Below are 11368 nucleotides of genomic sequence, written 5' to 3'. Positions count from 1 at the left end.
GGATTATTTACAAGGTTGAGGTGGGGTTACTGAAAACTAACAAAGGATTGTGAGACAACACCCCTAAGTAGAAGGGGCAAGAGGGGAGGAAGTGGTGACCTGAGCCCCATGAGAGCTATAGGAAAGTGCCACATGAAGATGCTACTCCCTTTGCAGAAACATAGCCACTTGGGAGAAAAATAGACCACCAAGGACAGACTCAGGGGAGTAAATACTCAACACTGATCTTCTCATACCCTCTGATCTCTTACTGATGCCCCCCATTGGCCCAACCCAATTAGAAACCAGAAGGCAGGGAACTCTGTTGATGCAGTCCATTGGGGTCAGCCTGCTGGGCACAGAGCAGGGTGAAGGATAGGGAACAGTTCTGGTGGGGGACAAATGCGGAAGACCTAGTACAACCCCCAAGAATGAAATGAATTGTTCTGTCAGCCCATCCCAATTCCCACTGGGCTTTCCCTCAGTTCGAAAGTAAGTTGCTATGAAAAATAAAATGACACCAGAGTTTGGGTAGTCTTACCCCTTATAGATGGGAGCTTGATGCGGGTTGCCAAGAATCCTCACTGAATGGCAAGTGGATTGCAACCTCTAGAGTTGGAGCTTTTGAGACAATGGGTGTGACCCTGCTGGAGAACTGATGTGCAGAGAGGACGGCAAATATTTAGCTGATCCTGAGGTGGCCGAGGTCTGTCTAAGCACAATAGCAAAATAGGAAAACCAAGAGATTTGAATATATATATAGTCTTAGGCTGGGTTCTCTAGAAAAGCAAAACCAGTTAAGTGTGTGTGTATATATATGTGTGTGTGTGTGTGTGTGTGTGTCTGTGTGTCTGTGTATATGTATATGAAGAGAGAGAGATTTCTCTCCAGGAAACTGCTCATGCGGCTGTAGAGGTTGGCAAGTCTGTGGGTAAGGCGTTAGGCTGGAGGCTTCTGACTCACGTAGCTGCAGGGGTCAACGAACCCCAAAATTGGCAAAAAATATGGCAGGCCACGGGCTCAAGACCCAGGAACCGGAGGTCAGATGATAATAAGCCAAATGTGGGATCCAGAGTGAGCAAAAGCCAACAAATTTTGCCAGAATGTCCATATACATACTGGATGAAGGCCACGCCCCCAAAGAAACTCTCCTTACAATTGATTGGCTGATCACATCAAGGCAGTGATTATATTACATCACAAAAGGGAGGATAACTACATCATTATATAACTGCCAAACCGCTGAGAAGGTGACACACAACCTTAACCATTATATAACCCACCCGCCCTCTCCCCCCCGCAAAATCCGTTGCTGTCAAGGCGGTTCTGCTCATAGCAACCCTACAGCACAGAACAGAACCACCCCATAGGGTTTCCAAGGAGCACCTGGTGTATTTGAACTGCCGACCTTCTGATTAGCAACAAAACTCTTAACCACTATGTTACCAGGGTTTCCAACCATTATAATATATATATATATATATATATATATATATCAAACTTGTTACCATCTAGTCGATTCTGACTCAGTGATATATATAAAAACCAAACCCACTGTCGTTGAGTCGATTCCGACTCATATTGACCCCATAGGGTTTCCAAGGCTGTAAATCCCTGCGGAAGCAGACTGCCACATCTTTCTCCTATGGAGCTGCTGGTGGTTTCAAACCACCAACCTTTCCATTAGCCATCAGTTGTCTTAACCACTGTACCACCAGGGCTCTCTCTCTCTCTTTCTAAAATACACTATATATACACTGTGAAGCTCTAGTGGCACAGTGTTTAAGAGCTCAGGCTGCTAACCAAAAGGTCAGCAGTTCTAATCCACCAGCCACTCACTGGAAATCCTATGGGGCAGTTTTACTCTGTCCTATAGGGTCGCTATGAGTCAGAACCAACTCGATGGCAATGGGTTTGGTTTGGAGTTTATACATACATATAAAAACCCACAAACCCAGTGCCGTCGAGTTGATTCCGACTCATAGTGACCCTATAGGACAGAGTAGAACTGCCCCATAGAATTTCCAAGGAGCGCCTGGTGGATTTGAACTGCCGACCCTTTGGTTAGCAGCTGTAGCACTTAACCACTATGCCACCAGGGTTTCCTATACATACATATAATAAAATAAAAAAACAATTTGGAAATATAGTTGCAATATAGATGATCAACGGTTAATATCCTAAATATGGAACGATAAAGAGGAAATAGATGACCATCTCAGTAGAAAAGTGCTAATGGTCCATACACGTGAAAAAGGTACAATAGTGTAATATAGTGAAACACCATACAGCTCTACTGGACTGGTAGAGGAAAACATTAAAATGCCCAGTATTGTCAAGGCTGCAAAGAAAGAGGCATTTTCATACATTTACATCTGGGACGTAAATTAGTTTAACTTTTCTGGAGAGTACTTTAGCAGCTTATATTAAAAACCTTAAAGTATGCGTCACTTCTGACTCAGCAAAACGCGCCTACCCTTAGACTCAGTTATTCCTCCTATAGGAATTTATCCTAATAATCAAAGATGTACACAAAGGCTTATCTACAAGAATATTTGCTACAATGTTATTTTAAAAGAGAAAATTTGGGGGAATGGAGCATTAAATGCTAAAATTTGTGAGCTGGGTGGTGGCTACATAGGTCTTCATTATTGTATTAGTTTTTCTATTGCTACTGTCACAAATTACCACAAATTTAGTGGCATCACAAACTTATTGACTGACAGACACGTGTCTGTCAGTTTGTCGTACTGTGGGGGCTTGTGTGTTGCTGTGATGCTGGAAGCTATGCCACCGGTATTCAGATACCAGCAGGGTCACCCATGGAGGACAGGTTGCAGCTGAGCTTCCAGACTAAGAAAGACTAGGAAGAAGGACCCGGCAGTCTATTTCTGAAAAGCATTAGCCAGTGAAAACCTTATGAATAGCAGCGGAACATTGTCGGATATAGTGCTGTTAGATGAGCTCCCCAGGTTGGAAGGCACTCAAAAGATGACTGAGGAAGAGCTGACTCCTCAAAGGAGAGTCAACCTTAATGACGTGGATGGAGTAAAGCTTTTGGGACCTTCATTTGCTGGTGTGGCACGACTCAAAATGAGAAGAAACTGCTGCATTAATAATCGGAACCTGGAATGTACGAAGTATGAATCTAGGAAAATTGGAAATAGTCAAAAATGAAATGGAACGCATAAACATCGATATCCTAGGCGTTAGTGAGCTCAAATGGACTGGTATTGGCCATTTTGAATCGGACAATCATACAGTCTACTATGGTGGGAATGACAACTCGAAGAGGAATGGTATTACATTCATCGTCAAAAAGAACTTTTCAAGATGTACCCTGAAGTACGATGCTGTCAGTGATAGGATAATATCCACACGCCTACAAGGAAGACCAATTAATGACTATTATTCAAATTTACACACCAACCACTAGAGCCAAAGATGAAGAAATAGAAGATTTTTACACCTGCTACAGTCTGAAATTGATTGAACATGCAAACAAGATGCATTGATAATTACTGGTGATTGGAATGAGAAAGTTGGAAACAAAGAAGAAGGATCAGTAGTTGGAAAATATGGCCTTGGTGATAGAAACAATGCCGGAGATCAAATGATAGAATTTTGCAAGACCAACGACTTCTTCATTGCAAATACCTGCTTTCACCAACATAAACGGCGACTGTCCACATGGACCTCGCCAGATGGAACACACAGAAATCAAATTGACTACATCTGTGGAAAGAGACGATGCAAAAGCTCAATATCATCATTCAGAACAAGACCAGGGGAAGACTGTGGAACAGACCATGAATTGCTCATATGCAAGTCCAAGCTGAAACTGAAGAAAATCAGAGCAAGTCCACAAGAGCCAAAATATGACCTTGAGTATATCCCACCTGAAGTTAGAGATCATCTCAAGAATAGATTAGACACATTGAACACTAGTGACTGAAGACCAGACGAGTTGTGGAGTGACATCAAGGACATCATCCATGAGGAAAGCAAGAAGTCACTGAAAAGACAGGAAAGAAAGAAAAGACCAAGATGGATTGCAGAAGAGACTCTGAAACTTGCTCTCGATCGTCAAGCAGCTAAAGCAAAAGGAAGAATTGATGAAGTAAAAGTACTGAACAGAAGATTTCAAAGGGCCTCTGGAGAAGACAAAGTAAAGTATCATTATGACATGTGCAAGGAGCTGGAGATGGAAAACTAAACGGCAAGAACATACTCGGTGTTTCTCAAGCTGAAAGAACTGAAGAAAAAATTCAAGCCTCGAGCTTCAATAGTGAAGGATTCCATGGGGAAAATATTAAATGACGCAGGAAGCATCAAAAGAAGATGGAAGGAATACACAGAGTCATTATACCAAAAAAAATTAGTTGATATCCAACCATTTCAAGAGTTGGCATGTAATCAGGAACCGACAGTACTGAAGGAAGAAGTCCAAGATGCTCTGAAGGCATTGGCAAAAAACAAGGCTTCAGGAATTGATGGAATATCATTTGAGATGTTTCAACAAACAGATGCAGTGCTGGAGGTGCTCACTTGTCTATGCCAAGAAATATGGAAGACAGCTTCCTGGCCAACTGACTGGAAGAGATCCATATTTATGCCTATTCCCAAGAAGAGTGATCCAACCGAATGTGGAAATTATAGAACAATATCATTAATATCACACGAAGCAAAATTTTGCTGAAGGTCATTCAAAAACAGCTGCAGCAGTATATCGACAGGGAACTGCCAGCAATTCAGGCCGGTTTCAGAAGAGGACGTGGAACCAGGGATATTGTTGCAGATGTCAGATGGATCCTGGCTGAAAGCAGAGAATACCAGAAGGATGTTTACCTGTGTTTTATTGACTATGCAAAGGCATTCGACTGTGTGGATCGTAACAAACTGTGGATAACACTGCGAAGAATGGGAATTCCAGAACACTTAATTGTGCTCATGAGGAACCTTTACATAGATCAAGAGGCAGTTATTCGGATAGAACAAGGGGATACTGATTGGTTTAACGTCAGGAAAGGCGTACATCACAGTTGTATTCCTTCACCATACCTATTCGATCTGTATGCTGAGCAAATAATCTGAGAAGCTGGACTATATGAAGAAGAACGGGGCATCAGGATTGGAGGAAGACTCATTAACAACCTGCGTTATGCAGATGACACAACCTTTCTTGCGGAAAGTGAAGAGGACTTGAAGCACTTACTGATGAAGATCAAAAACCACAGCCTTCAGTCTGGATTACACCTCAACATAAAGAAAGCAAAAATCCTCACAACTGGACCAATGAGCAACATCATGATAAATGGAGAAAAGATTGAAGTTGTCAAGGATTTCATTTTACTTGCATCCACAAGCAACAGCCATGGAAGCAGCAGTCAAGAAATCAAAAGACACACTGCATTGAGTAAATCTGTGGCAAAGGACCTCTTCGAAGTGCTGAAGAGCAAATATGTCACCCTGAAGACTAAGGTGCGCCTGACCCAAGCCATGGTATTTTCAATCACATCATATGCATGTGAAAGCTGGACAATGAATAAGGAAGACCGAAGAAGAATTGATGCTTTTGAGTTGTGGCGTTGGCGAAGAATATTGAATATAGCACGGACTGCCAAAAGAATGAACAAATCTGTCTTGGAAGAGGTGTGGCCAGAATGCTCCTTAGAGAGGCAAGGATGGCGAGACTGCGTCTTACATACTTTGGACATGTTGTCAGGAGGGATCAGTCCCTGGAGAAGGACATCATGCTTGGCAGAGTACAGGGTCAGTGGAAAAGAGGAAGACCCTCAACGAGGTGGACTGACACAGTGGCTGCAACAATGAGCTCAAGCATAACAACGATTGTGAGGATGGTGCAGGATGGGGCAGTGTTTCGTTCTGTTGTGCATAGGGTCGCTATGAGTCAGAACCAACTCGACGGCACCTAACAACAACAACAACAAACTTATTATCTTACAGTTCTATAGTTCAGAAGTCTAATCCAGGTCTTACTGGGCTAAAATCAAGGCATTGGTACAACTGGCTTCCTTTCTGAAGGCTTTAGGGAAGAACCTGTTTCCTTGCCTTTTCCAGCTTCTAAGGCTGCCTGCGCTCTTTGCCTCCTGGTATCTTCCTCTGTCTTCGGTGCCAGGAACATACCATCTCTCTGGCGCCGCCTTCATTGTCACAGCTCTTTCTCTGACTTTCTTCTTCTGTGTTCCTCTTCCATTTTTAAGGAAACATGTGATTAATTGGACCTATTCAGATAATCCAGGATAATCTCCCCATTTTCAGGTCAGCTGATTAGCAATCTTAACGCCGTCTGCAACTTTAACTCCCTTTTGCTATGTAACCTAATATATTCAGAAGTTCTGAGGATTAGGACGTGGACGTGTTTGGGAGTCTTAATTCTGCCTATTGTAATTGTGTTATTGTACATACTTGTTATTAAGTGCCATCATGTCAGTTCTGGCTCATAGCGACCCTATGTACAACAGAACAAAACATTGCTTGGTTCTGCGCCATGCTCACAATTGTTATGTTTGAGCCCATTGTTACAGCCATTGTATCAATGCATCTTGTTGACGGTCTTCCTCTTTTTTTGCTGACCCTCTGCTTTACCGAGCATGATGCCCTTCTCCAAGGACTGGTCCCTCCTGATAACATGTCCAAGGTATGTGAGATGAAATCTCGCCATCCTTGCTTCTAAGGTACATTCTGGCTGTGCTTTTTACAAGACCAATTTGTTCATTCTTCTTGCAGTCCATGGCATACTCAGTATATTCAATATTCTTCGCCAACACCATAATTCAAATGCATCAATTCTTCTTTGGTCTTCCTTATTCATTGTCTAGGTTTTGCAAGCATATGAGGCAACTGAAAACAGCATGGCTTGGCTCTGGCACACTTTAGTCCTCAAAGTGACATCCTTGCTTTTTAACTTAAAGAGGTCTTCTGCAGCAGATTTGCCCAAAGCAATGTGTCATTTGATTTCTGGACTGCTGCTTCTATGGGCAATGATTGTGGATCCAAGTAAAATGAAACCCTTGACAACATGATGATAAATGGATCCCTTTATCATGATGTTGCTTATTGGTCCAGTTGTGAGGATTTCTGTTTTCTTTATGCTGAAGTGTAATCCATACTGAAGGCTGTAGTCTTTAATCTTCATCAGTAAGTGCTTCAAGTCCTCTGCGCCTTCATCAAGCAAAGTTGTGTCATCTGCTTATCGCCGGTTGTTAGTCTTCCTCCTATGCTGGTGCCACGTTCTTCTTCACGTGGTCCAGCTTCTCAGGGTTAGGTGCCCTGGAGTTAGTTCTCACTCATAGCGGTCCTGTGTTCAACGGGAGGGAACACTGCCCGGGGCTGCCCTTCTAGGGCAGAAAGAGGCCTCGCGGTGAACCAAGCAGAGCGGGTACTTCTTCAACACTTTTCCAGGACAAAGCAAACGCAAGGCACGGCCGTACCCCCAGAGAACCCGCACCATGGAAGCTGGGTGCACAAATACAGGAGCCTCTTCCACGGTCTCGGTGGCCCGTCTGGTTTTTGTTGTTTCTAATACAGAAAAGAACGAAGAATAGCATCGCAGCCCCGTGTGCCCACGCCGCTGTGCACCGAGAGCCGACGGGCCCGAGGATCCGCTCGCCCAGGGTTCGGCGCTCCCTCTCGACACCCTACACCCAAGGAGGGTCCTCGTCCGCCCGAGCGTGGCCCCGGGCACCGCGGCCCAGAGCAGACCGGCGTCCTAGCCCGAGTGCCCGCTGGAGGCCAGGCGGGCCGGTGCCCCGCCTCCACCACCGAGAGGAGCGCCTAGAGCGGACGTGCTCCCGCCGGGCCGCTCCGCCCCGCCCGCCCCGCCGTCTCTATCCCGGAAGTTGATGAGGGGCGCAGACCGCTAGCGGTTCGCCGAGGGCGTCGCTCCGCTTCTGGACGCGCTGGACTGGCGAGAGCGTCACCATGCCTGTGAGTTGTTGACTTCGCACTTGGGGCTTGTTTGGAGTTTCTCTCTGTCTGGAGAGGAGTAAAGGAGTGTGTTAGCCCGGCGGGTCCCCGAGCCCACGGGGCTGTGCCGTCCGTGGCGAGGCGGCTCCGACCGCGCAGCCTCTTGGCGCGTGGCGGGCTTGTCGAGACTTGCCCGGGCAGCACCCCGAGTCGGCCGGCCTGGGTGTGGAGCCGGGTGCCGCCCCGGGGTGCCACCTGGAGTGGGTGGCTAGGAGGGGCGCGGCTCCCAGAGTGATTTCCTCCGTCCCCTTGGTCTTCGGTGGGCGCCCGCGAGTTTGGGATCTTTGGGGTCTTCTTGCTTTGCCCGCTCTTCATGCGCCTCGCCCCCCGCCTTCTCTCGGAGGCGATTTCCTGCTTGGTTCTGTTTCAAAAACGGTCTCCGCAGTAGCTTTCCATACGAATCCCATCAAGGGCGGCCACGCCTGGGCCACTCAGCTCCCGTCCGATCAGATGTTGAACCCTGGGGCCAGAAATCACCTCGCGTTGTCATTCTCTTGTTTACGCGGCGGTTTCTGCCAGAGCAATCCAGGGTCGGGTTCACATCCTGGCTTAGCGCTGAAGTTTTGTTTTTATTGGCAACTATTAATCAGTGCAGTAAAGAAGAAGGGCGTTAGCCTTACCGTACGGTTTCCGATCGTCATAAAGCCGTTTTATAGGGACTTGGAGAAGGCAAACATTATACAAGTTATTAATGAAAGCTAACAGTCTTTAAAAAAATAAAGTATTATTGCCTCTGTTGAATGTGACCATTACTCTTGCATGTAATAATATATATTTCTATTTTTTTAATTCAGTTGGCTAGAGATTTACTACATCCGTCCTTGGAGGATGAAAAGAAAAAACATAAAAAGAAACGACTAGTTCAAAGCCCAAATTCTTATTTTATGGATGTAAAATGTCCAGGTAAAAAACTTAATTCCTTTTCTAAGGAAATTTCTGTAGGGATTGGTAGTTAGGCGTGTGTATTTAGATACTTCAGGACCCTCTGTTGAATAGAATTGAAATTACAGAAATAGAAACGCCATAAGGGACATTTTCACAATAAATGTGTTCAAACCATTGTAGAAACATTTTGGGGAGTGAAGGTGGGAATCCAAAGGAGATATGACTTACCAAGTCTTTAAGCTTTCCAAATGATTAGTTTTCTTTTTCACGATGCAATGAAAAGTTGTTTCTTCAGTTAAGCGCTGTGCCACCCAGTATGGTGGCCATTAGCCATACGTAGTTACTGAGCACTTGAAATGTGGCTAACCAGAATGGGGAAGTTCTTAAAGTGTAAATTATACACCAGATTTTGAAACTGCAGCATGGAAAATAAAACATTGAATATATAGTTGAAATTATAATATTTTAGAAATAATGAGTTCAGTAAGTGTGTTTTTACTTTTTAAAATGTGGCTACTAGAAAAGTTAGTTACTTATGTGGCTTGGTACTGAACAGCGCTGAAGTTCTTAATTCTTTACTGGATCTTTACTAGAAACATGTTTAACAGGCACTATGTTTTCTTTTCCCTTTTAACACTACCTTTTTTTTTTTAGGTTGCTACAAGATCACCACGGTTTTCAGCCATGCTCAGACAGTGGTTCTTTGTGTAGGTTGTTCAACAGTGTTGTGCCAGCCTACAGGAGGAAAAGCCAGGCTCACAGAAGGTATTGGACAGCTCTTATCATTGCCAGCTAAGCCACAGATGACGAATGTGTACATGCCAGAGGTTTTATTTTCATGATTACTGATTAATACACAAATCTTATCATCATTCCTCTTTCATGTTAACTGCAGTAAGAATAACAGGACCTGTATTAGTTTTCCATATACTGTAGAACTCCATATATTGTTGGTTTACACTACCATAATGGTATTTGAAATTTCTTGTGATATTTTATGGAGCTGTGAATTCCATGTTCTCGCTGAAAGAGCTACAAGAGAATTGAAACAAATCAAGATCTATTTTCTATCACCTGGTGAGATCTAAGTATGAAGTCAACATACAGTATGTTGAATTCAGAAGAAAAATTTAAGAGCAGTATTGTTCTTAAAAGTATACTTGCAGGGTTTCTGAAATTTTTAAGTGAAGCCAGGATCTTGGAATTTTGTGCCTTTATGCTAACAGATGGATAAAAGGGTACATCTGTACTAGTTTTCCTACTAGTTCTGAAAAGACCCTAGTCAAAATTACTTTCTTAAGAAAGTAATCCAGAATAGTTCCAAAATATGAAGAGTAAATCTTCTGTGTTTGAGAGTTTTTTAACTGCTGACATCAGGTCCATGGTCTTAAATAGACTCCACTGTAGCACTGGAGGAGCAGGAGTGATAGGTGATAGTCACACTAGAGGGGACCCAAATAGAACAGATCGATTATACCCAACTTCTACTATAAAAGGGTAAATAACCTGGATATGAATATTAACCTAATATTCCTAAAGCTAAGGTTTTTTTTTTTTTTTAAATAAAAATGTACTTTGTCACTGAAACTATGCCAAAGTTAGATTTCTGTTTAATATGCTCTTGTGATTCCTTTGCAGGTTGTTCATTTAGAAGAAAGCAACACTAATGCTCCAAACAAACCCCTAAATTTCTGTTATATCACAGAAGGCCTTATCGGTTCAGTAATTCTAGTTAATCTACCAAGATAATGTAATTAATGTTTGATTTTTATTTTTTTGGTAAAGTATACTGCAGTGATCTATTTTGGTGTCAGTTTTTTCAATAAAGTTTTGATTATGGGCAAATCCTCTTTTTTTCTTCTTTTTGTATGTGCGAATATATTATAAACCAAAAACAAACCCACTGCCGTCCAGTCGATTCCAACTCATAGTGATCCTATATAGTTCATATGTACTGTGTGCGTGAATTTGGTTTATATATTAAAAAAATGTATTCTGTGGTCACGGAATACAGGGTGGAGGGGAGGAGTGTGCTGTCTCATTAGGGGGAGAGCAGCTAGGAGTACATAGCAAGGTGTGTGTAAATTTTTGTATGAGAGACTGACTTGATTTGTAAACTTTCACTTAAAGCACATAAAAAAAAATGTATTCTGATTAGTTTGTGTTTCATAAGAGTAAAAACCAAACCCATTGCTGTTCAGTCAATTCCAACTCATAACAACCCTATAGGACAGAATAGAACTTCCCTATAGGGTTTCCAAGGAGGGGCTGCTGGATTTGAATTGCCGACCTTTTGGTTGGATGCTGAACACTTAACCACTGTGCTGCCAGGGCTCCTTTGTATGAGTAGAAGCCCTAAATTTTGATTTTCAGCCCTTTTCCAAATTGCTATGAATAGGACTAAATGATTACAAATGAAAAGACACCCATTAGTTTGCTAACTATATAGTTTTGCTATTATAGCTGAAAACAATATATGAATGTACAGTAAAACCTGCAAAAGCTACAACCTCTG

The 11368-nt window shown here is 43.1% G+C and overlaps 1 protein-coding gene across 1 annotated transcript; it reads left to right on the top strand.

Annotated features, from left to right (window-relative positions):
- The first annotated feature begins 7835 nt into the window (after positions 1 to 7835).
- On the top strand, positions 7836 to 10698 carry RPS27L (ribosomal protein S27 like). Its single transcript, XM_049905832.1, has 4 exons — positions 7836 to 7929; positions 8763 to 8871; positions 9508 to 9618; positions 10492 to 10698. The coding sequence occupies exons 1-4, from the start codon at positions 7924 to 7926 to the stop codon at positions 10518 to 10520; spliced, it is 255 nt and encodes an 84-aa protein (XP_049761789.1). The 5' UTR covers positions 7836 to 7923; the 3' UTR covers positions 10521 to 10698.
- The last annotated feature ends 670 nt before the right edge of the window (positions 10699 to 11368 follow it).

The sequence above is a fragment of the Elephas maximus genome, chromosome 13 (assembly GCF_024166365.1).
Source record: "Elephas maximus indicus isolate mEleMax1 chromosome 13, mEleMax1 primary haplotype, whole genome shotgun sequence".
Lineage (NCBI taxonomy): Eukaryota > Metazoa > Chordata > Mammalia > Proboscidea > Elephantidae > Elephas > Elephas maximus.
The sequence above is the reverse complement of the archived record's forward strand: the minus strand, read 5'-3'. Positions and strand labels throughout refer to the sequence as shown.